Source organism: Theropithecus gelada, chromosome 2 (genome assembly GCF_003255815.1).
Source record: "Theropithecus gelada isolate Dixy chromosome 2, Tgel_1.0, whole genome shotgun sequence".
In the NCBI taxonomy this organism is placed as follows: Eukaryota; Metazoa; Chordata; class Mammalia; order Primates; family Cercopithecidae; genus Theropithecus; species Theropithecus gelada.
The window spans coordinates 153,632,151-153,658,721 of record NC_037669.1 but is presented as its reverse complement, the minus strand read 5'-3'; the positions used below and the strand labels follow the sequence as shown (position 1 = coordinate 153,658,721).

At 40.9% G+C, this 26,571-nt stretch overlaps 1 protein-coding gene across 4 annotated transcripts; it reads left to right on the top strand.

Annotated features, from left to right (window-relative positions):
• Positions 1-59: 59 nt before the first annotated feature.
• FAIM (Fas apoptotic inhibitory molecule) lies at positions 60-24,965 on the top strand. 4 transcript variants are annotated; one of them, XM_025376182.1, is made up of 6 exons: positions 60-295; positions 10,691-10,750; positions 12,366-12,498; positions 13,484-13,712; positions 20,686-20,735; positions 24,529-24,965. In XM_025376182.1, the coding sequence occupies exons 2-6, from the start codon at positions 10,707-10,709 to the stop codon at positions 24,676-24,678; spliced, it is 606 nt and encodes a 201-aa protein (XP_025231967.1). In that variant the 5' UTR covers positions 60-295; positions 10,691-10,706; the 3' UTR covers positions 24,679-24,965. The 4 variants fall into 4 exon arrangements, with proteins under 4 accessions (XP_025231967.1, XP_025231966.1, XP_025231968.1 ...); XM_025376181.1 differs by lacking the exon at positions 10,691-10,750 and adding an exon at positions 2,048-2,461; XM_025376183.1 differs by lacking the exon at positions 10,691-10,750.
• The last annotated feature ends 1,606 nt before the right edge of the window (positions 24,966-26,571 follow it).

Here is a 26,571-nt window from a genome sequence, read left to right as displayed (position 1 = left end):
GGCTGAGGAAGGCCTGTGTGCGGAGGGTGCGGCCTTTGGCTAAGGCAGAGGACCGGGGTTGGGTCCGTGGCGGCGGGAGGGGTGGCCTCCTGCACTGGGCGCCCCAGGGGACCTGAGGCGCGACAAACAGTCGGCGCGTTTGGTACTCGCGCCCGCAGAGCTTTCAACCTCCGCGCCGGCTGCGCCTGTTTCTCTGCGAGGGAAGCAAGGCCACGCGGCCTACGTAGCCGAGTCGGAACCAACCGGTTGTTTGGTGAAACCTACCCCAGAGCCTCCCACGGCCCACAGCGCACAGGTGAGGTAGCAGCCCGGGTGGGGTCGGGGTCGCGCCTGCGCCCGCCTGGACGCCTCGGGCCCGTCAGCTCCGCACCCTGGAAGCCCCTGCGCGCAGCCCCCGGCATCCCCACGCCCTCGGCCCTGCTGCGCAGGCGGCGGCCATCTCTGGGCGGCGGCGGCGGCGGGAGGTGTCTGCGCGGTCGGTGAGACCCAGGCGGGTGAGGCGCGGGGTGAGTTCCGGACGCTTCCAGCCGGCCCGCCGGTGATGCCAGGCCTCGGGGCGGGACCCGGCTCCCGCTCACCGCGGGTAAAGGTAGAGGTGCGGCGGGGCGCGGGGCCAGACCGGGGCGGTGCGGGGGCGTCCCTGCCTGGCCGTCCCTGCCTGGCCAGGCCCTGCCCCGCGACCTGCCGCACCCGCCTCCGTCCTGTTCGCGAACTCTAAATATATTTGTCACTGTCGAAAAAAAGAACAGAAAGCAACAAGGAAGCAAGCAAAGCAGCCGTGCCCGTGTTCCCCAGAGACAAGCTGGGTTAACATGAAGATGTATTTTCTTCCAGACGGTTTTTCCTTGTAATATGAGCGGGGCTTATTTTTGCAGAACCTGCATCATAAAGTGCTGAAACACGCTCGCTCGCTCTCGCTCGCTCTCTCTCCTTTGAGACAGGATCTCGCTCTGTCGCCCAGGCTGGAATGATGCAGTGGCGCGATCTCGGCTTACTGCTGCAGCCTCAACCTTCGGCCTCATTGTCTTAATAATACATCACATGCATTTACCCGTATCTTTAAATGTTTTTCTGCGTCCTTTTTATTGGCCACACTAGACTGTACATTCCTATGTGCCAGGTTGACTGCCTCATCTATCCCTGACTCCTGGCATGGCTTTGACTGGAATGTGATTTACTAAAGGTAGTTTCTCCCTGATTGTGAGCGCCCAAGTGGTTTCCAGTTTTTAGTTATTGCAAAAAGTAATTAACTGAGCACCGTTGCATCTGGGATTTTGAGCATGATCATTTGTGTAGAATGAATCCCACAAGATTCGTTCTAAAACAAGATAGAATCTACAATCTATACCACAAGGCTTCTGGTATAGATTGTGACATGAATAACTTCAGAAAAGTTATTCTCATTTTTGTACCTCCAGTAAGTAGCATTTGGGAATACTTGGCTCGAGGAGCTTCCTGACTGACTTTACTGGAGACCCCCCTCACTTCATACGGGGCCGGGCCGGGTATGAAGATGTCAACACTTAAGTGTGACTTGCATTATTGGCTGGTCATACCTGGGGCTTTTGTTGAAAAGGGAACTATGAGCATCCTAGTAACTACTATCATCTGAGTAATTTTTACACTGACTTCGGTTTGTCTTGAGCAAATCATTTCAGTCCCCAATAAGGATAAACCTAAGTTAAAGCAAAATTCAGGTAGGATTAGATGAACATGTTGGTGTTTAAGTCATGCTCTGAAACTTAGGTGTTGGGTTGCTAGGGAAGGGATTTTAAAAGATTGATGGGTAAGTATGAGATACTGAAAAAGCTTTCTTTGAAGTTTCAAGTGCTTGGCATCATCTCCATCAGTGAAAATAAGTGGAATATGGTTTTTCATCTTTTTTATTTACATTTTAATAACATATTTGCAAAAATAGATGGATTTTTTTGTATTTATCATTTTCCAGTTTGGTCATAGAATCTTGAAAATTAAGTACATGCATAAGAGTTTAAAAACAACAGTGGATTAATTTCTTGCTCCCAAGTTTTATTTTTTTATTTTTCAGACAGTCTCCGTCTGTCGCCCAGGCTGGAGTGCAGTGGCACGATCTCGGCTCACTGCAACCTCCATGTCCCGAGTTCAAGAGATTCTTGTGCCTCAGCCTCTGGCGTAGCTGGGATTTACAGATGTGCGCCACCATGCCCGGCAAATTTTTCTATTTTTGCAGAGACAGGATTTCACCATTTTGTCCAGGCTGGTCTCGAACTATTGACCTCAAGTGATCTGACCTCCCAAAGTGCTGGGATTACAGGTGTGAGCCATCACGCCTGGCCACTTTTCTCCAAAGTTTTAAACCAAAGCCTTCTTTGGCAGAGCTAGGACCCTTCCCATTCTGTCCTATGCTGCTTCCCTTTATAAGGACACTCCCATTGTTGTACTATAATCATCTCTTGGTCTCTCCAGACTCCCCCACTCTGAGGTTAGTGTCCTGCCCAGAGCCTGGTACATAAGTACCCAATAACTGTTGGTATGCGGGATGAACTTAGAATATGCCATGTGTTTATTAAATCGAATTTGTAACTTGGAGATCTATGTGACAGATATTTCTGAGTGAAGTGGAAACTGGGGACAAAGACAGATGTTATCTTTTGGTTTCAGGTGTAATTGCATCCCAAGAGACACTACGGCTAGGACACCTGCTTTTCTTTCTTTCTTTTTTTTTTATTAACAACTTTACTGAACTATAACTCACATACCACATAATTCACCCATTTGAAGTATACGCTTCTTTTTTATATAAATAACTTTTTGAAGTGGTAAAATATATATAACGTAGATTTGCCATTTTAACAATTTTTTAGTGTACAATTCAGGGGCATTAAGTACATTCACAGTATTGTGCGATCATTGTCACTGTTTGCCAAACTTTTCAATACCTTAAACAGAAACACAGTAACCATTAAGCAATAACTCCCTGCTATGGTTTGGATATTTGTCCTTACCAAATCTCATGTTGAAATTTGATCCCCAGTGTGGCAGTATTGGGAAGTGGGGCCTAATGGGAGGTGTTTGGGTCATGGGGGCAGATCCCTCATGAATACATGAATAATGCCCTCCTTTGGAGGTGAATGGGTTGTTGCTCTGTCAGTTCTCACTATAACTGTTTGATAAAAAGAGCCTGTACTTTCCCCCCCAACCCCCCCCACCCTACCCCACCCCACCCCCATCTCTCTTGCTTTCTCTCTGGTCACGTACTGTCTACACTGCCAGCTCCCCTTTGCCTTCTGCCATGAGTAGAAGCAACTTGAGGCCCTCACCAAATGCAGATGCCCAATCTTGAGCTTCTCCAGACATGAGAATCATGAGCTAAATAAACCTTTTTTCTTTATAAATTACGCAACCTCGGGTATTCCTTTATAGCAACGCAAAAGAAACTGAGACTTCTCCTTATCCCTTCCCCTTTTCCCAGGGAACATCTAATCTGCTTTCTGCTTCTATGAATGTCCCTATTCTGAGTATTTTATGTAAGTGGAATCGTATTTGTCATTTTTTGTCTGACTGTTTCACTTAGCATAAAATTTTCATAGTTCATCCATGTTATAGCATATGTCAGAATATCACTCCTTATTTTGGCTGAATAAAAAGGAATATCCTTTGTATATGTATGCATTTTATCACTTCTCAGCCTTTTGGCTAAGATCAAGTGTATATACCACATTTTATTTATTCTTACGTTGACGGACAACTTGGGTTGTTTTCATCTTTTGGCTATTGGAAAATGCTACAATGAACAATAGTATACAGGTGTCTGAGTGACTGATTTCAAAACTTTTGGGTGTATACCTAGCAGCAGAATTGCTAGGTCGTATAGTAATTCTCTGTTTAGGTTTTGAGGATCTGTCATATCATTTTGTATGACAGCTTCACCATTTTACAGTCCCACTAGCAATGTACAAGGATTCCAGTTTTTCCACATCCTTGCCAACACTCATTATTTTCTGTTTATCTTTAGTATAGCTATCCTAGTAGATGTGAAGTTGTATTTCATTGTGGTTTTGATTTGCATTTCTCTTGTGGTTAATGTTGTTTAGCATCTTTTCATATGCTTATTGACTATTTGTATGTCTTCTTTAGAATAATGTCTGTTGAAGTCCTTTGCCTTTTTTTTTTCTCCTGGAGATGGAGTTTTGCTCTTGTTGCCCAGGCTGGAGTGCAATGGCACGATCTTGGCTTACTGCAACCTCCACCTCCTGGGTTCAAGTGATTCTCCTGCCTCAGCCTCCCGAGTAGCTAGCTGGGATTACAGGTGCCTGCCACCACGCCTGGCTAATTTTTTGTATTTTTAGTAGAAACGGGGTTTCACGATGTTGGCCAGGCTGGTCTTGAACTCCTGACCTCGGGTGATCCATCCGCCTCAGCCTCCCAAATTGCTGGGATTACAGGTGTGAGCCACTGTGCCCGGCCCCTCTGCCCATTTTTAAATGGGGTTGTCTTTTGTGTTTTTGAGCAGTAGAGTTCTTTATATATTCAGAATGTGAAACATCTATCAGATATATGATTTCCAAATATTTTCTCTCATCCTTGTCTTTTCACTTTCTAGATAATGTCCTTTGATGTACAGAAATTTTAGTTTGTTTTTGTTTTTTTGAGACAGGGTCTATTCTGTTGCCAAGAGTGGAGTACAGTGGTGCAATCACAGCTCACCTGCAGCCTTGACCTTTCAGGCTTAAGTGATCCTCCCACCTCAGCCTCCCGAGTAACTGGGACTACAGGCATGCACCAGCATGCCTGGCTCGTTTTTAAATTTTTTTGTAGAGATGGGGTCTCCCTGTGTTGCCCAGGCTGGTCTTGAACTCCTGGACTCAAGCAGTCCTCCCACCTTGGCCTCCCAAATTGTTGGGATTGCAGGTGTGAGCCACCACACCCAGTCAGTTTTAACTTTTGATGAAGTCCAGTTTATCTGTTTTTTCTTTTGCTGCTATCCTTTTGATGTCCTATCTAAGAATCCATTGCCAAATCCAAGGTCATGAGGATTTACCTCTATGTTTTCTTCTAAGAGTTTTGTGGTTTTAGCTTTTATATTTAGATCATTGAGATAACTTTTGTATATGGTGTGAGATAGGTGAGGTTCAACTTAATTCTCTTGTGTATGAAAATCTAGTTTTCCCCATAACATCTGTTGAAGAGACTATTCTTTCCCCACCAGATAGAGTTGGCCCCCTTGTCAAAAATCACTTGGCCACAGATACGTGGATTTATTTCTGAACTCTCAAATTCTTTAAGGACAGAAACATTTTCTTCAGGCTGGGCATGGTGGCTCATGCCTGTAATCCCAGCACTTTGGGAGGCTGAATTGGGAGGATCGCTTGAGCTCAGGAGTTCGAGACCAGCCGGGGCAACATGGTGAAACCTCATCTTTACAAAAAATTACAAAATTAGCTGGGTGTTGTGGCACATGCCTATGGTCCCAGCTACTGAGGAGGCTGAGGTGGGGGGATTGTTTGAACCCAGGAGGTCGAGGCTGCAGTGAATCAAGATCGCACCACTGCACTCCAGCCTGGATGACTAGAGTGAGACCCTATCTCAAAAAACAAAAAAAGAAGGATTTTCTTCAAATTTCTGACAGCGTCTAGTACAGTGTCTCTTGATAGCAGGCTCAAATAAATGTTGAAAAAAACTGAAAGCTGGACATTTATCATAAGAAAACTTTTGTTGTGAAGGTACATCTCCCCTTGAGAAAACAAATAGAGCATAGCTGCTGTAAATCATACAAACCCATAGAAAATTTTAAAAGACATGTACGACCGTGTGCGGTGACTGTAATCTCAGCATCTTGGGAGGCCAAGTCAGGTGGATTATTTGAGCCCACGAATTCAAGACCAGCCTGGGTAACATGGTGAAACCTCATATCTACAAAAAATACAAAAATGAGCCGGGTGTGGTGGTGTGTACCTGTAGTCCCAGCTACTTGGGAGGCTAAGATGGGAGGATCCTTTGGGCCTGGGAGGTTGAGGCCAGAGTGAGCATTTAGTACACCATCGACTGCACTCCAGCCTGGGCAACAGAACAAGACCCTGTCTCAAAACAAAAACAAAAACATGTACAGATGCTTCTTGACTTGTGATGGGGTTATATCCCAGTAAACCCATTGCAAGTTTAAAATACTGTAAGTCGAAAATGCATTTAGTCCACCTAACCTATCAAACATCATATCTTAGTCTTGCCTACCTTGAGTGTGTTCAGAATACTTACCTTAGCCCACAGCTGGACAAAATCATCTAACACAAAGCCTATGTTACAATGAAGTGTTGGCTGTCTCATGTAACTTTTTGTACTGTACTGAAAATGAATGGTTGTATGGGTACTCAAAGTATGGTTTCTACCAAACACGTATCTCTTCTGCACCATCTTAAAGTCAGAAGATCATTGAGTCAAATCATTGTAAGCCGGTTACCATCTGTATGTGACTTTGGAGTGCTTTCAGAACATTTGGTGGGCATTTACGTATTTGTTGAATTAGTGAATTACATTTGCTCAGGCTGGTATTCCCATCCAGAGAATCACCAGTTGTGGAGGAAGTAAGTTTACTTTTGTATAGGGATATTCTCAAAATGAAAAATCAGCTGATGGTCCAAAGTATCTTAAAGTCTGTTTAAGTAAACATTGATCTCTGTGCTTTAGTGCCTGTTGAGGTTTTAGAATAATTATTTGTATTTACTTCCTTTCAGACATCTAGCCTAAATCTCTATTTTATTTCATGTTTCCCTAAAGACTCACTAGTGGGCATATTTTTATGTGCATTTGATGAGTTGACTAGTGGTTTTTAATGATTTTCCCTGATATGAATGGCCAAAAAACAGATGTCAGTCTATTAACCTGTTGCATTTGTGGCTATCAAGAGTGTTTTCTACGTGTGCTCTCCAGTTTTTGAGCCAGAAGAGCAATTTCAATTAAATTTTAAAGTGGTGAGATTGGAATGGAATGTATAAAGTGACAGAGATCATAAGACTAGTGAAACTGCTGGAATAGGAGATAGGAGAGAAGCCCAAAAGCAGGAGGCAGAGTTGATTTTGGACATTTTTCTTAAACATTAGATGGGATTTGTTGATGGGAATTACTATTTGCGGTAAGATCATTTGAAAAGTTTTCTTTACTCCATGTGCATTATTGGCACCCTCTACAGCTTTGTTAGAAAGTTGGATAGGTAATAATAACCCAGGACTGGCAGTGGAGATGGCACTTGGAGGGATGTGTGTTACTGATTTCCCCATAATGAAGGAGAGAGGCTAGACCAGGTGATTTTATTGTTCTTTGTTTTCCAGTGCTGAAAATTGTATGACTCTCTCATATTTTGGTTAAGGCTGTGTATAAGATAATGGTCACTTTAATCCTTGCATAGAAAGCAGTTTTTAAAGTTAATCTCTGCCTTTTAAAATTGTACAAAATTTGAAGTATTGCAGCTTTTTATAAGCTGAATATACTTTTAATGTTCCAAAGAATAATGTCTTTTGTTTGTTTTGTTGTTGTTGTTGTTGTTTTGCTTTTGGAACAGCGTCTTGCTCTGTTGGCCAGGCTGGAGTGCGGTGGCATGGTCATGGCTGACTGCAGTCTCAAACTCCTGGAATCAAGCGATCCTCTCGCCTCAGCCTCCTGAGTAGCTGGGACTACAGGCACATGCCACCACGCCCAGCTAATTTTTTTTGGTTTCACTGTGTTGACCAGGCTGGTCTCGAGTTCCTGGCTTCAAATGATTCTCCTGTCTCAGCCTCCCAAAGTGCTGGAATTACAGGGCTAAACCACCATGCACACTCCAAGGAGTAATTTTAAAAACATTTTATAATTATTAACCATTTATAAAAATATATTTTTAGTGTTTTGCTTAAAATAATGGATAGCATGAACAAGAAAATTGAAATATTATTAACTTTGTATTAAAGCAGCATTTTTCTTATTTAGTCAGAAAAAGGCAAAGAGAGTAACAGAATTTTATATTGATTTGTAACTTTAAGAAGAAACATAATTTTGATATATAGTTATATAAGTAGAATTAGAATGCTTCAAATTTGCTAGATAATTGCTTCAGTACTTACTTTTATCTTTGTTTATAATTCTCTCCTATCACGTGTACTTTTAATTATTGGAGAATGAAAAATTGCTATATTTTAGGTAGTCCTTCAATAATTGTTGAATGCCTGGATGATTGTTCATAGTTTAGAGAAGAAAAAATGTTTTAATGTGATCATGATTTCTAATCTTTCTTATAATTGGTGGTATTGCCTTTTATACTTCTCCATGAAAAGGTATTATAATTAAGATGTTGTATCTTAGTGTGATTTAGTAGTATTTGGAATTCCTTATAATAGAAAACAGAGCAATTATTTTAGGTTTGAATGCCTACATTACTGAACTTTCTGGAGTCTCTGAAAATTGTAGAGCAAAATTTGAGTAACACCCCTAAATACATTCTGATTTACAAAAGATGCCTTATCGAAGTTTATATTATGCTGTTCGGCTCATTTTATTTATATTATATGTATGTATAATATTTATATATTATATGTATATATTATCTAATGTATATATACTACATATAATATGTATATAAATATACATATTATTTATATGTACTCCAGCTTGGGCAACAGAGTGAGATCCTGTCTCAAAACAGATACGTATATCTATATATATCTCTATCTATCTATCTGTATCTATCTGTCTGTCTATCTATCTATATCTGTCACACAGGCTGGAGTACCTATAATTATACTGTCTTATCTATCTATAATATAGATATATAGTATCTATCTATATAAAATATATATATATGGTTTGAGACAGGGTCTCATTCTGTCACCCAGGCTGGAGTGCATATAATTACATTGTGTATATATATGTGTGTGTGTGTGTATATATGTGTATATATAGTATCTATCTATATTATATTATATATAATAGTATATATAGTAAATATATGTTATATATAGCATATATATAGAGATATCTGTTTTGAGACAGGGTCTCACTCTGTCATCCAGGCTGGAGTGTAGTGGCATGATCACCAGAGCCTCTAACTCCTAGGCTCAAGCGATCCTCCCACCTTAGCCTCCCCAGTAGCTGGGACTACAGGTGCATGCCACCATGCCTGGCTGGCTTATTATATTGCTGTGCATTCTTTTTGTTCTTATTGTTGAAGGATACCCTCTGGTTTCGTAGGGGATAATCCTTAAGAGTAGAAAAATTCACAAATTTGTGTGGTGCTAATTTTTAAAAAGAGGGATTTATTTTAGGTACAAATATTTACCTAGTTTTTATTCTAAAATCCTTAGCTTTTCTGGCCCATTGGATTGCTTTTATGAGTGCTAATGTCTTCTTTAATATCTTTTTGGCTGGGCGTGTGGTGGTTCATGCCTGTAATCCCAGCACTTTGGGAGGCTGAGACGGGTGGATCTCTTGAGACCAGGAGTTCGAGACCAGCCTAACCAACATGGCAAAACCCCATCTCTACTAAAAATACAAAAAAATAGCCAGATGTGGTGGCATGTACCTGTAGTCTCAGCTACTCAACAGGCTGAAACATGAGAATTGCTTGAACCCAGGAGGCAAAAGTTGCAGTGAGCCGAGATCATGCCACTGCACTCCAGCCTGGGAGACAGAGTGAGGCTCTGTCTCAAAAACAAACAAAAAACTTTTTAATAATTTGTGACTTCTGGCTGTTTCCAGCCAGAGAGGGTTAGCAATCTCCTATTTTTAACCAGGAGAGAGCATTCTTGAGCATGTATAGGAAACAGGCGCTAATTAAGGAAAGGGCTAAACTAGGGTAGATCTTGGAAGCAAAACATAGTTGAATTTAGGGTACTTTGGCAGGAGTGAAACTGTGAATCCCAAATCTTCAAATGTGAGGGTTTCCTATGTGAGGGTTTCCTATGCATGTGAATTTGTGTGCATTTCTGATTTTAGTACACCTTAATTAACACTGCGGCCCAGTTACTGTTTAGTTCATTGCATAGTACTGGACTCTAGTTCTGGGTTGGACAGTGCCAGTTACATGAGCCAGCCACATAACTTTTGTCGATTCATCATTGGCACTAGTAAATTAAATGGGCTTAAGTAGGGGGATCAATTAAGTTTGCTCTTTGAAAGCAGACCAGCATATCCCTGTCTGCTTCTTGCAAACTCATCAGTTCTTTGAAGTTATCTAAACAAAGATTTTAAAAATTATGTTCCACCATAGTGTAGCCTTCTAAAATAAAGATTACATTTTAAATTAGTTACCACTTTAACACTGATGCTCCCAGAAGATGCACTGTGTTTATCCTGGAGTTTGATGTATTCCCTGACTCATAGCCTTGGGGCTTCTTGTGCTTCAATTTGAGAAGCATAGGACCCAGAGGATCTCTTAGGTCTCTTGCAGCTCTGATATGCAGTAAATGAGAGTTTGTTCTTTAGTTTTGATAAAGTATACCTTTAAGAAATTATAAATCCATAACAGGGAGAAATATGACTGATTTGCATGATGTAACATCTTTCTCTGAAAAGTAAAGATTGCAGTTCTATTTTATGTGAAAGCTGTTTCATCGGAAACTCCATGTAATTTAATTAATGGATTGCAAAATTAGAAAAACCCTTTGTAGATGTCATCATTGTTGCTTTCAGTCTCTCTTTGCTGCAATTCTGCTTTTTTCTTTCCTGGCTGCTAATTGGATTAAAGACTGTTTTTGCCAACCATGGCATCTGGAGATGACAGTCCTATCTTTGAAGATGATGAAAGGTAAATGTCTTATATTGCAGTAAACTAGCCTTTGACATTTTCAAGATTGTTATCATTCAAAAGAGTGATTTATCCAAGCTACTCTGTTAAGAATACATTCTGTAAAATTTCAGAATACATGGTTCTACTTTTAAATGATTTAGAGCAGGAGTAGTAAATACCTGGCGTGGGGGTAGCCTCCAGTAACATGGCATCCATTTCGGTAGAGCCTTGTTATGAGGTCTCCTCTTTTCTCTCAGCACAGAGTTCTTGGCAACTACTTCAAAATGATATAAAATCCATTTACCATCTTCAATTTAGAGCATACAAAGGGGATTAGGGTGAACAAAGAGGAAGATGTAGTTAAGAGAACAGGCTTTGGAGCCAGAATCCTAGGTTTAAATCCTGCCTCTGCCACTTAATGTCATTGTAACCTTAGGTAAACACTTAGCCTCTCTGAGCCTCATCTGTAAAATAAGGATACTAACAGTAGCCATCTCATGGTGATTCTGCGAGTTAACATATTTAAAGCTCTTAGAACAGTGACTGGCACATAGTAATACTTAATACCTGTTAGCTATGATCATTATTACTGTAATAAATGATACTTCTGTCAAAGCTAAAAAGATACACCAGTATCAAAATATTAATTAGATATTATATATGTATTATATCATTCACACTCAAAAATATATGTTTAAGTATATGCCAGAAATTTCTGACAAACCACAATCCTTTATTTACTTCTTATTTTTGAGACAGTCTCAGTCTTTCACCTGGGCTGAAACATGGTGGTGCAATCATGGCTCACTGCAGCCTCAACTTCCTGGTCTCAGATGACTCTCTTGCCTCAGCATCCCAAGTAGCTGGGACTCCAGGCATTAGCCATCCTGTGTGACTAATATTTTTGTAGAGACAGGGTTTCACCATATTGCCCAGGCTGGTCTGGAACTCCTGGGCTCAAGTAATCTGCCCACCTTGGTTTCCCAAAGTGTGAGATTACAGGCATGAGCCCCTCACCCAGCCCAAAGTCCTTTATTTTTTAAATAAGGTTTCCTGTAATAATGCCAAGAATATTTTTCATAACATATTAAAATTATTTTTATCTTTATTATAGGACATTTCTTCCATGACTTTTTTCTGTCTCAGTATAATTAGAAACTTTTTGTTAAAACAAATCCCTAGTGTTAGTTTAAGTATGGGAGGTTTGGAGAGTTCTTGTTTTAGAGTGATTAGACCTGAAAAGGAGAATAAAATTAAATACCATGGTTTTTAAATGGGAGCTGCTGGGGGAAGAGTAAAGACTTTTTACTGGCCTTTCCATGCACTATACTGTAGCCTAACCTAAAATACTAACCAGGATAAACTGATGCTTTCTTAATCCTATTAATATTCAGGTGGCTTTTTTTAGAAGTAATCGGACTATGTACCCATATATAGTAGTTGTATCTTAAAGGAAGAGTGAATAAGAAGGAGAAAATAGTTACCTGTACTGTGAGTAGAATTTCTTAGGTACTGTCACTTTAATATTTTGACATTTTAGAGGTTTTAATCTAATATTTTCATCTTGGAAGGATTAATTGGTTATTTAATTAGTATTTAGGCCCTGTATAATTGCTTTATTTTATTCCTTTAGCCCTCCTTACAGTCTAGAAAAAATGGCAGACCTCGTAGCTGTCTGGGATGTTGCTTTAAGTGACGGAGTCCACAAGATTGAATTTGAACATGGGACTACATCAGGCAAACGAGTAGTATATGTAGATGGAAAGGTAGGAAGAAAATATGTTACTCTGTAAAATATGATGTATAGAGAAGCTTGATTTTGTTAAAGTAGCATCTTCATATGTGAATTTGGGTTTTTTTTTTCTTATAGTCATGTTTTTGATCTGTATCATTTTGCTGTGTAAATAGTTATAGAATTCATGGAATATAGCATGTAATATTTTTTATTTATTTATTTTTATTTTATTTTATTTTATTTTATTTTTGAGACGGAGTCTCGCTCTGTCACCCAGGCTGGAGTGCAGTGGCCGGATCTCCACTCACTGCAAGCTCTGCCTCCCGGGTTGGCGCCATTCTCCTGCCTCAGCCTCCCGAGTAGCTGGGACTTCAGGCGCCTGCCACCTCACCCGGCTAGTTTTTTTGTATTTTTTAGTAGAGATGGTGTTTCACCGTGTTAGCCAGGATGGTCTCGATCTTCTGACCTCGTGATCCGCCCACCTCGGCCTCCCAAAGTGCTGGGATTACAGGCTTGAGCCACCGCGCCCGGCCAGCATGTAATATTTAAACTTAAAGTGCTTTTATTTTCTAAAACCTTGGCATCATAAATTAATAAAATTATATCCTTTTTTTTTTTTTTGAGACGGAGTCTCGCTCTGTCACCCAGGCTGGAGTGCAGTGCTGTGGTCTCGGCTCACTGCAAGCTCCACCTCCTGGGTTTAAGTGATTCTCCTGCCTCAGCCTCCCAAGTAGCTGGGATTACAGGCACCCGCCACCACGCCAGGCTAATTTTTTGTATTTTTAGTCGAGACGGGGTTTCACTGTGTTGGCCAGGCTGGTCTCAAACACCTGACCTCGTGATCCGCCCGCCTCAGCCTCCCAAAGCTTGCTGGGATTACAGGCATGAGCCACCATGCCTGGCAATAAAATTATATCTAAATGGCATTGCCTTTGTTCACTTTACGTTATTTCTAAAATTAAATATTAATTTTTCTTCCGTTTGACTGTTTAAAATTTTTCTATTTTATTATGTAGGAAGAGATAAGGAAAGATTGGATGTTCAAATTAGTGGGCAGAGAAACATTCTGTGTTGGAGCTGCGAAGACAAAAGCGACCATAAATATAGATGCTATCAGTGGTTTTGCTTATGAATATACTCTGGAAATTAATGGGAAGAGTCTTAAGAAGTATATGGAGAACAGATCAAAAACCACCAATACTTGGGTATTACACATGGATGGTGAGAACTTTAGAATTGTTTTGGGTAAGTTAGTGCTGTTTCTGCATAACTTATTTTTTTATAATGTCTGTTTAATTCCTGTAACTATTCAGACCTTCTATGGAGGTTTGAAAATGAGAGGGAGTGTAAATGCAGGTGTATTTCATTTGTTTAAAAACATTTTAAAAAATCTTTTTGTTTCCCATCTGCTTGGGATTGTCTAGCAGGTGTGTATATTGTCCAGCAGGTGTATTTCTAATGTGTCCTGTGTAAATGAAGCATTCATTTAATCCACCATTTTATATGTAAGCTATCTTAAGCCAGGTTTTATGGTGATGGATTTGAGGATTATAAGTTTAGGTTTTAAAAAAATGTAATATTGCCAGGCGCGGTGACTCATGCTTGTAATCCCAGCACTTTGGTAGGCCAAGGCGGGAGGATCACCTGAGGTCAGGAGTTTGAGACCAGCCTGGTCAACATGGTGAAACCCCCTCTCTACTAAAAATACAAAAATTAGCTGGACATAGTGGCACATGCCTGTAATCCCAGCTACTCAGGAGGCTGAGGCAAGGGAATCACTTGAATCCAGGAGGTGGAGGTTGCAGTGAGCGAGATTGTGGCACTGCATTCCAGTCTGGGTGACAAAGCAAGACTCTGTCTCAAAAAAAAAAAAAAGTAATATTGGTGCAGGTTTTGATATTATTTGGTATTTCTCTTTATAAATATATCTTAAAGACAGTTGGAAATTTAGGATTTATCAGTAAGAAAGCAATATTTTCCTAGATAACAATAGGCTTAGTACTGCATCAGATAAAACTTATCAAAGTTTAGGACTTTTTGAAGAGTTTTGTTTGTTTGTTTTTCTAGGCTTTCCTGTTTGGGTTTCTCTTTTCTTATGGAAAGTAGATATATATCTTTTCTTTACCCATATTCCTATGTCTGTTAGCAGTTTTACTCATGTTCTCTATTGCTTGGAATTCTTTTCATTCTTTGATGTTTTTGAGACAGGGTCTCACTTTGTCGCCCAGGCTGGAATGCATTGGTGTGCATGAACATGGCTCAACTTTGTCTTCCTGGGCTCAGGTGATCCTCCAGCCTCAGCCTCCCGAGTAGCTGGGACCACAGGTCCACATCACCATGCCAGGCTAACTTTAAAAAACATTTTTGTAGAGACAGGATCTCACCATGTTGCCCAGGCTGATCTTGAGCTCCTGGGCTCAAGTAATCCTCCTGCCTCAGCCTCCAAAAGTACTGGGATTACAGGTATAAGCAGCTGTGACCACCCTTCTTTTCATTCTTAACAACAATATTGGGAGTCTGTTGGCTTCCTGTTCTAAATATCCAAGTCTGCTGCTTCATAGCCACCCTAGACTTTCTTTCATGGAACTCTTTTGTTCTTCTAGTTATTGAACCCCTTAACTCCTGCTTTCATCTTTGTTTACTGGAATATGTCCTTAGGTAATCTCCTGATAAAGGGTGTCTAAGAAATAAACATAACTTTGATCCTAATGCTAAATTGATAGTTTTGTTCAGTACAGAGTTTTAATTTCAAACTAATTTTCTCTCAGAATTTTTGAAACCCTTATTCCAATAGCTTTTATTCTCTGTTGTTTGAAATGAGAAGTTTTGTGCCAATCTGAATCTCATTTTTTTCTTTCCAGAAGGTTTTGGGAGCTCATCTTATCCCTTATATTTCCAAATTTCATAGTGATATATTTAGGAATATAGTTACTCAATCTGCAATAAAGTTTTAAAACCACTGGATCTCATTAATAATGGAAATTTTAGTTTTTAAAAGGATTATGATTAGTGTCAACACTCTTGAACATATGGGACTTTAACAGATGATGAAACCAGGCCTTTAGTTAATTTTAGGTACTTAATCAGCTCCTTCGCCAACTTGTAATACAATTGATATTGACTTTTCCTGGGAGAAATGGAAGAGACTACCTAAGCTATGCCTAGCATACAGTTAGTTCTCTTTTAAATGCCCAGGGGCCTGCTTATCTACTTGTGAATTATCTCCGGTCTTTCAAAAAATCTATTTTTCTCCTTTTACTCCTTGTCTGCCTTTACTCTTCCCTATCCATTTGCAATCCCTCATGACCCTGGAAATGAGACTGAGTTCAGCCCAGACTTGTCCCTTTTGCTGTTTGGAAGGGACAAGGGACCAGGGTCGTTTACTGAGGTAAAGGCAAAATTCCCTATGTTATTGATATTGCTTGCACCTCTACTTCCAAGATCCATCAAACTGTGGACTATGCTGACTACAGCCTACATTTTACAGATTAGTTATGAAGAATGCAGGCTCCCGGATCAGAGCTGTGCGATGGGCAAATTACTTAACCTCTGAGCCTTGGTTTCCTCATCTGTAAAATGGGGATAATACGGCGGCTCATGCCTGTAATCCCAGCACTTTGGGAGGCCGAGGCGGGCGGATCACGAGGTCAGGAGATCGAGACCATCCTGGCTAACATGGTGAAACCCCGTCTCTACTAAAAATACAAAAAAATTAGCCGGGCGCAGTGGTGGGCACCTATAGTCCCAGTTACTCGGGAGGCTGAGACAGGAGAATGGCATGAACCCAGGAGGCAGAGCTTGCAGTGAGCAGAGATCACACCATTGCACTCCAGCCTGGGCGACAGAGCGAGACTCCGTCTCAAAAAAAAAAAAAAAAAAAAAAAAAAAAGGGCATAATAATGGTAACTCCTTCACAGAGTTGTGGTATGAGCGAAGCTTAATTGATTTAGTACATGTAAAGTACTTAGCAGTGGTTCTCACATTGTGAATTCTTTAAAAATATTATTTGTCAGCCAGGTACAGTGGCTCACACCTGTAATCCCAGCACTTTAGGAGGCCGAAGTGGGAGGATCACTTGAGCCCAGGAGTTCGAGACCAGCCTGGGCAACATAGGGAGACCTCATCTCTGCAAAATATTTACATATTTGCTGAGTCACGTAGCACATGCCTGTAGTCCCAGCTACTTGGGAGGCTGAGGTGAGAGGATCACTTGAGCCCAGGGATTCAAGGTTGCAGTGAGCTAAATTGCACCACTGCATTCCAGCTTGGATGACAGAGTGAAACTCTGCCTCAAAATTAATAATTTGGCTGGGCATGGTAGCTCACACCTGTAATCCCAGCACTTTGGGAGGCCAAGGCAGGTGGATCACTTGAGGTCAGGAGTTTGAGACCAGCCTGACCAACATGGTGAAACCCCGTCTCTACTAAAAATACAAAAATTAGCTGGGCATGGTGGTGGGCACCTGTAACCCCAGCTACTTGGGAGGCTGAGGCAGGAGTATTGCTTGAGCCTGGAAGGCGGAGGTTGCAGTGAGCCGAGATCGCGCCACGGCACGCCAGCCTAGGTGATCAAGCAAGACTCTGTCTCAAAAATAATAATAATAATTAATTTAAAATATTATTTGTGGTTATTATTACTACTCATGGGCAAAGAATGGGCTTATCTAGGGTCTCCTGGTAAAAGTCACTTATATATATTATGTGGCAAGTTTCAAATGATAGTATTATATGGCTTTCTAAATTTTATATTGAGAAATTAGAGCAAGGCCACGAAAAAGCTTTGAATAACAAAATATTATGATTTACTGAGGTCATATTATGTGCCGGATACTATACTAGGCACTTTATATAAATTATTCCTAACCCTTATAACAACCTGTGGGAAAAGTGGTATCTTCATTTGCCCCTGAGGAAATGGAAGCTCAGAGTAGTGGTGACTTGCCAAAGGGTACTGCTAGTAAAAAGTGATGCTGAGACCTGACCTCAAAGATCATGTGCATTCTTTTTCACCACCCCAAAAATGTGAGGCATATAAGGGCAATGAAAACAGAGTTGGTTAGCATTCTTAGCTCTGGTAGTCTCCACACCACTGAATATCATGGGAGGAAAATAAAACTGGCAGGAGGAAAGTACGTATGAAACTTCATGTTGAAAGGAAATTCTCTTTCTGTTCTGAAAAGTTTCACTTCTCTGGTAGCATTTACAGAACATAACCTGCTCAGGACTCACCTGGGAAGTCCCTAGCTATTGTTCTTGTGGCTGAGGGAATCTGCAGGCAGGTAAAGAGGAGATGCTTCAAGACGAACATGGAACAGCACCTCCCATGAGTCACTGAATCCACCTCTGAGTCATGATAGATTTGACATTTTATCAGCCAGATATATCCTTTTATTAACATATCGTTTTGAATAGGTTACATACTCAAGATTCAGAAATCAAAATGCTCTTAAAAGACACAGTGAAAAGTCTTGCTTCCATCCCTGTTCCCATCTGCCATTTTCCCCCAAGATAACCATTTTTAGTGTCACTCTAGTGTTTCTTTATTCAGATTCAAGCAAATACACATATTATCTCTTATCACATAAAAGCATCTTGCTTTATTCACTTAGTACATTCTGAAGATCCTTTTATATCAGAACCTAAAGAACTTTTTCATGCTTTTTTGTAGCTACAGAGTAAATTTCAATAGTAAATATTTAGCTCATTCCCAACTGATGAATGCTTGAGCTGTTTCTAATCTTTTGCTGTTAAAAGCAATGCTGCATGAATAGCTTTGTTTGCATGCCTCTTGGAATACAGGACACATAGTATATTAGTACACATTTCTGGAAGTAGGAAAGTAGGACTTCTTCTGGGTCAAAGAATAATTGTATTTGTCATTTTAATCGATTTCTGCCCATTTGCCTTCTATAGTACTTTTACCATTGTGTACCCCCATTAGCTATTTTCCCCCAGGTTCTCCAGCAGAACATGTTGCCAAACTTTTGGATTTTTTGGCATTCTGCTAGGAGAAGAAATGGTATTTCAGGATTGTTTTTATTTGTCTTTTTCAAAAGTGAGGTTGAGCATCTTAGGTTTAAGTTTCTTTTGTGTTTCCTTTCTCATGATGCCTGTTCATGCCCTTTGCCCTATTTTCTTTTGGTTGTTGGTCTTTTTCTCCTTCATTTCTCACAGTCTTCACATTAGTAAGTTTAGTCCTTTGTTCGTGCCATGAGTTTGAAATATTTTTCCAAGTTTGTCATTTATTGCATAACTTGGCTAATGTGTGTGCATTTTTCTTCAGTTGTGCTGTGGCTTTTTTACTTTTTTTTTTTTTTTTTTTTTTTGAGACAGGGTCTCACTCTGTTGCCTAGTCTGGTCTGGAGTGCAGTGGTGCAATGTTGGCTCACTGCAACCTCCACCTCCCGGGTTCAAGCAGTTCTCCTGCCTCAGCCTCCCGAGTAGCTGGGATTACAGGTGCCCACCACTATGCCCAGCTAATTGTTTGTATTTTTAGTAGAGACAGGGTTTCACCATGTTGGCCAGACTGGTCTCGAACTCCTGACCTCGTGATTTGCCCGCCTCGGCCTCCCAGAGTGCTGGGATTACAGGCATGAGCCACTGCGCCCGGCCTTTTCTTTACTTTTATGTAGTCAAATTTAATACATTTACTTTCAGGGCTTCTGGATTAGTAGTGTTCTTCAGAGGCATGCTAATACGCTATTGTAGAAACTCTGAGTACCTGCACATGTTCAGTAAGTATAGCAAGTAAAATACGAGTTTCCACCACCATCGTGGTTTATCATGGCACTGTGCACACTGATCATGTCTTGGGACAAGTTGAGTTTACCTGCAACTGTGACTGTAGTGACTTTCTACTAAGGCTGCCACTGAGGTGACCCCTGCCCATATCTCCTGGACCCCTCTGGCTTTCTCTTTTTCCATCTAGCGCACCTCACAGGCTTTTCTCCCATCTCTAAGTGAGGCTCCCATCTCAAGGTGTGGGGATGGAAGGAACCCCCTTTAGACTGTGCTCCTGGAGCAGATGGCCAGGTAGTCAGACCCTGGACTGGTGCCTCAAACCTGACCCCCAGACTCCTTGTGCACATACAGGCCACACTTCCTTCTCTTCTTCGCTATAATACCCAAAGCTCATCTTCCGGCTTCTTGACTAGTGCAGTCTTCTCTCCTGATACTCCCAGGACACTAACATTCGCAAGGGGCTCTGGGGACTCCCCCACCCTAAGGTGAGCTATGGCAAGTTAACTGATGCATTTAAGTGTGTCGGGGCAGCATTTTGTTCCATATTGTTCCTTAGTGTGCAGTCCACCAGCTATACCTATTTTTTACTTGTAATCCAGTAATTTTTCTCTAAAGTGAAACCACTCTGAAAAGAAATAGACATTATTGTACTACCTAGTAAGAAGCTGGACTAGATTTCTAAAGTGGACGTGCTGTCTATCCTGTATAAACCCCGTGGCAGCTACTTTCGGTGGTCCCTCTGTGCCATTATCCAGTTGGGTGAGTGTGGGAGGCAGGGGAGTCATCTGGTCAGTACTGAAGGACATTTTGTGTGGAAAGGTCCCTGCTCACATTCATCTGTATGCATCCTTCTTTTTTGTTTGTTTGTTTGAGACCGAGTCTCACTCTGTCACCCAGGCTGGAGTGCAGTGGTGTGATCTTGGCTCACTGCAAGCTCCGCCTCCCAGGTTCGCGCCGTTCTCCTGCCTCTCAGCCTCCCAAGTAGCTGGGACTACAGGCGCCCGCCACCATGTCTGGCTAATTTTTTGTATTTTTAGTAGAGACAAGGTTTCACCATGTTAGCCAGGATGGTCTTGATCTCCTGACCTCGTGATCCGCCTGCCTCAGCCTCCCAAAGTGCTGGGATTACAGGCGTGAGCCACCACACCCGGCCTGTATGCATCCTCCTTTAAAGGTGGTCCTTTTGGATTTATTTTGTTTCATAAGGCTTCATCAATTTGTATTAGGACCATAACTTTCTCTTAAAAGATTGTTTTGTTTCATTATAGTTTTATGAACAAAGAACAAACACAGCTTCTTCAAATTTTAGGAGAGTCTCCAAGCCATGAAAGCCATGAAAAAGTATTGGGTTTTGGAATATTAATGGAGTTTTAGAGATCTGGTATATCAATCCTTTCCTAAAGTAATAAATAGGAAAAGTTAGCTTTATCTTTAATTCACAGAATTATAACTTAAAGTTTTTATGCTACTTTTACAGAAAAAGACACTATGGACGTATGGTGCAATGGTAAAAAACTGGAGACAGCAGTAAGTTGACTATTTGATGACTCTAAGTGCCATGTATCTAAGTTACCATTGAATTGTTGCTGGATTTCCTAATTATAGAGATTTTATAATGAACCAAGGCCCTGTTGATAAAAACAAAAAAGGGATTAAGTACTCCTGACTCCAGATTCTGAAAACCTTTGCCAGACAGTGCCTGGTGCCATGAGTTTGGAAACAACTTATGTTCTTAGCTGACACCAACTTCGTACTCTCCCTTTCCTGTCCTGGACCAGGCTCTAGCATAGCAAGTAAAATACCAGTAAAATACCTAGCAAGTAAAATACCTAAAAAGAGCCCCTAGTTAAAATTATATCCCCAAAGGTTGGTGTCCTCTTGTGTTTATCCATTTGAAGTGGTGCGTTACATATCACTGCTTCTCAAACTTGCATGCACAGAAATTGCCTGGGATCTCGTTAAAATGCTAATTCTAACATTTCCCTGGGTGCTGCTAGTGCTGCTGGTCCACAGAACACACTTTAGGAATGCTTTATACCATACACTCAAGCAGAGCGTTCTTTTCTGAAAGCGAGATTTTTGTAAAATGACTGATGCGGTATCAGATGACGCGAAGGTAGACGAACAGGAAAGGGCACTCTCACAAAGCCCAGAGAACGAGTGGAATTTTAGACCAGCAGTGCCGATGCAGGGAGAAAGAGGCTACCCCAGTCACTGTGGCCAGGCACACTGAAATCCCCATCTAGACTCCAGTGTGTTTGGCTTTTGCTGTCAGGTGCTTGGATTACTGTGGCTGTGGATGGGATGAATGTAGGAGTGAATTTCAAGGAGGAATGAAACAGTAGTAGTGCGCACAGGGGAGAGAGTGGGAAACAAAGCGTGGGACTAGGAGCTGAAATCACTGGGTGGTAAGCCCCATGTCTTATGGGATCTGCGGGCCAAGCAGGGAGTGCTGTCGCTGCGACCCACCTTCATGCTGGCTCCAGATGTGAACATCAGGGCTAGAGATAATGGGAAGCTGTCTTCTCTGGTCACATTTTGCATGTTGTAGTTGCTTTTATCTCATTTGTATAGTATAGGTATAAGACAGTGAGAAAAGGTGCTGTTGGTAGTTGGAGGAAAGGAGGTCTGGGATTAATTTATTCATAAGACCACCTAGAACCTACTTGGTCTGATAGCTGTTTCTGAGGAGGTGACAAAGCCAGAAATCAAAAATTACAAAGATGAAGCCACACGTGGTAGCACAGGTCTGTAGTGGCCTCCTACTTGGGAGGCTGAAGTGAGAGGAACCCCTGAGTCTAGGAGTTTTAGGCCAGCCTGAGCAACGTAGTGAGACCCCATCTCTAAAATAATTAATCAATAAATTGAAATTTAAAAGTCATAAGGATGAATGCTTTTCTGTTTCTGAGTCCTGAAGAATTTAATTTGGGCTCACTCAAAATTGAGTGCTTGAGCTGCTCTCTGGGTTAAATCTGCTGATAGAGACTTCTTTTATGCAGAGAGGCTTGGAGAGTGCTTCAGTATTTTATGGCCCCCTTTGGAAAAACTCCAGTTACCACTAACATAGATCAGATACCTACTCTGTGCCCAATGCCATACCTGGTGGTTCTTCCTGTTCTTTTTTTCCTAGCCTGGAATTCTCTAGATAGAGAATCAGCACTTTTGAATCTCATTTCCTCTCACACTCGAGAAATTCTCCAGTGCACATGTAAAGAGAATGCTGTTTTATGGTTTTGAGAGTGTGGTTGTACTGGTCGAGGTGACTCATGCATGTAATCCCAGCACTTTGGGAGGCCGAGGCGGGCAGATTGCTTGAACCTAGGAGTTTGAGACTAGTCTGGGTGACATGGCAAAACCCCTCTCTACTAAAAATACAAAAATTAGTAGAGCATGGTGGCGCATGCCTGTAGTCCCAGCTACTTGGGAGGCTGAGGTGGAAGAATTACCTGATCCCAGGGAGGTTGGGGCTGCAGTGAGCCAAGGTTGCACCACAGCACTCCAGCCTCAGTAACAGAATGCGAGACCCTGTCTCAAAAAAAAAAAAAAAAAAATGCAATTGTAACTTTGGGAGGCCGAGATGGGAGGATCACTTGAGGCCAGGAGCTCATGACCACCCTGGGCAGCATGACAAGACTGTATCTCTACACAAAACTTTTTTTTTAAAGTTAGCTGTGTATGTTGGTGTGTGCCTGGTCCCTGCTGCTCAGGAGGCTGAGGCAGGAGGATTGCTGGATCCCAGGAGTTCAAGGCTGCAATGAACTACAATTGTACCCCTGTACTCCAGCCTGGGTGGCAAGAGCAAGACCCTGTCACACACACACACAAAGAATGTTGTTGTGGTTGTAAAAAAGTGAAAATAATATTCATCCACATATCTTTGTTTTGTAGTAATTAACAGGAAACCACATGTGTTTGGAAAATAGCTGTTTATAACACAATTGCTTTCTCATTGTAACTACAACCTAGTTTGCAGGGCAGTTTGGGCAGCTCCATATCTGGGCAGCCTTCCCCAGTACTGTATGTACACACAACAAACTCATCCTGTTGCCTGTGAGTTACAGCTGATTTTCTCCTTTTTATCTCAAAGCATCGTGCCAAAATTATGTATTTGTCCAATTGCCAAGAAGCTGGTTATATAGATTATATTACCTAACCCTTGCCCTTTCCTCTGAAGTCCTTTTTTCAAGGCTCAATATTAAAAATGGGGACAGGAACACACTGCACCCAAGGACATGCTTGTGGTATTCAGCACACCTCCCATAAGGAGCCACTGGCCACATCCTTCCCAGAGCTGGGAAAAGACTTCTCTCCCTGAGGCGCCCTGTGCCTTCTTCGGCTTGGTATTGTTAACTGGGGGGCCTTGTTCTGTCTACTTTGGCTGCCAGGAAGCTCATAGCCAGGGTTTAAATCTGATTTTCTGTTTCTTTGCTTTCTAGCATAAATCATTTCTTATCCTCTAAGCCTCTTCTTCCTTCCTTCCTTCTCTGTGCTAATGTTTTTACTCTAGATCACTGCTACCCAATCAAAGTACCATATGAGGCACAGATACGACCTTCATGTGTAATTTTAACTTACCTAGTATCCACATTTGAAAACATTTTAGATGAAGTTAATTTTAATATTATATTTAATTTAAATCAATATATCAAAAATATTATTTAACATGTAATCAGTATGAAAAGTTATTTTATATATTTTTTGTTTCATACTAGGTGTTTCAAATCTAGTGTCTATTTATATTTAAACAGCGTATCTATTTTCAGACTAGTCAATTTCAAGTGCCCAATAGCCACATGTGGCCAGTGGCTACTGTATTGAACAGAACAGGTATAGATTTAGCGGTGTTTGGTTTTGTTGTCTGTATATTTTATTGTAAGCCACCTTATACCCAGAGGAATCAGATTTTCAGAGTGGCTAAGAACACTATCCCTGGCTGGATGCCGTGGCTCACACCTGTAATCCCAGCACTTTGGGAGGCTGAGGCAGGTAGATCACTTGAGGCATTTATAAATAACTTATAAATGTCATGTTTATCATTTTTATTTTTGAAAACATATGTTATAGACACATAGCCATGAGGTTTATATTCCTCCCCCAAGAATTTAAGATTCTTAAGGATTGTAGGGGTTATAAAAAGGAAACTTTCAATTCATAACAGAAATGTAAAAGCATCTAAGTACAAGCTTTAGACTTTGTTTTTCAAAGCTTATTGTTTAATACATTATTTTATTGTACTACTAGTACTTTTAGATGGTGTTAATGCTCTAGACAAAGAGAAATGTTGGTGCACCACTAATTCCTTCTTCTTTTGTTGATCCAGGGTGAGTTTGTAGATGATGGGACTGAAACTCACTTCAGTCTCGGGAACCACGACTGTTACATAAAGGCTGTCAGTAGTGGGAAGCGGAAAGAAGGGATTATTCATACTCTCATTGTGGATAATAGAGAAATCCCAGAGATTGCAAGTTAATGAATCTTAATCTTAAGAAGTAAAGATCAGGACTTTTTAATTACTGTGGTAATTAAATTGTTCAGTATGTACTTATCAGTACATTTAGTCTGCAATGTTTTTATTTTTTAAAAAGTTACATGAAACTGTAACATTCCAAGGGTCAGGAAAAAAACCAATTATGTATAGTCATAAAAATTACAATGTATGATGCAAATAATGTAAAATGTTTTAAAGACAAATGGAAAATAAGATATGGACCAAAGTCACTAATGTTTTACAACATAACCTTTACTATAATAAATACTGTAAACAAAATCTGCTTGATTTGTGTTTCTATGTATGGGTAAGTCTTTATGTGTTGTTAACCTGTGCAGATAGGCTGTCTCTCTAGTTTACAGCAGTTGGTACATAATGATACAATGAGTTTAACTGAAGAAAATGAGCAACTTTTTTTTATTTGGAAACATTAAGGAAACTTCAGATAGTGAGTGTCACAAGAATTTAATTTAAAATGTAGGTTTCTGAAAATGTGGTTATTTTGTTTAATTAACATGGTGAAGACATAAACCAAAAGGAAAAGAAGCAAACTCCTTTACACCAGATTGTATCAGGGGCTACCTCAGGTGGTAATTAAAAAGTGAGAGTTATGTGTCTGTACCTAGGTGTTGCCCCAGTGTTAGTGCTTCTGTGGCTGAATTGGCCTGTACAGGCATACTCACAAAGACCAGCCAAGTCAGTACATTAAGTGCCTGAGGGTTGTCATTTCAATACTCGGAAAGTCTTTCAAGGCAGGATACAGTTTAATAGTAGACCACATTGGGGCATTTCACATCTGTTATCACTGCTGATCTATGTGAGGGGGCATTCTCCATTTTTTGACTTGCTCCGTCCAATTTGGTTGCCATTAGTCACATGGCTATTTAAGTTAATTAAAATGAAGTACAATAAAAAATTCAGTTTCTCAGTCATGCTAGCTTCACTTCAACTGCTCAACAGTCACATGTAGCTAGTGGCTGTCATACCAGACGGTGCAGAGAACATGTCCGTCACCACACCAAGTTCTGTTGGACAGCACTGGTGTAGATAGACTGTCTCAGGTTGAGTGAGTTGCTCAGTAGTGTCATAGGATTTTAAATCCAGGTTTTTCTGATACTAAGACTTATGCCCTTTAGTACTGTCTCCCTGCCATTAACATATTTCGAAGAGACTTTGGGCAGAACAGAGGCAGAACCAGGTTCTAACAGCAGGAAAGAGAAATCGGACAGGAGAGAGTGAGGGAAGGTTTGGAGAGGCCAGGACCCGGCAGGCCACATGCAGGGTGGCAAGGTGGGTGTGTGGAAAAGCCTTGGCTCCTTCCTTCTTCTAACACCTTTTATTTTGAAGTCTTTACCACTGGCAGCTCAGCGTACTACCTTTACAAAAACGTTTACAAGGCTGGGCTGGTGATTCATGCCTCTCATCCCAGCACTTTGGAAGGCTGAGACAGTAGATTTGCTTGAGCCCAAGAGTTCAAGACTAGCCTGAGCAACATAGTGAGACTCTGTCTCTACAAAACAAAACAAAAATTTAAGTTTTTAAAAGATTTTTACCAAAAAACCTCTCTGCTCTTCCCATTCCACCCCCTAGTTTTGCTTCAATGCCATTGGAAGACCAGGAAACAATCTTAAGAGGGACTCTGAGGCTTGTTAAACTCACATTTGGGTTTGCTTTCATTTATTTTGGAGTTGTGGTTTATTTTCATTTTTCTTGAGTAAAAGTCTTCTTTTAATGGCCATATTTTATCTGCTAGAAAAATATTTTGTGCCATGTCCAAAAGCAAAGCAATTATTTTTAGGCGTTGGGCTTTGAGCTGTAGTTATTGGAGCTCAAAATCTGTGATTTGCAGTGGTTGTCAAGTACCTAAGCAAACAC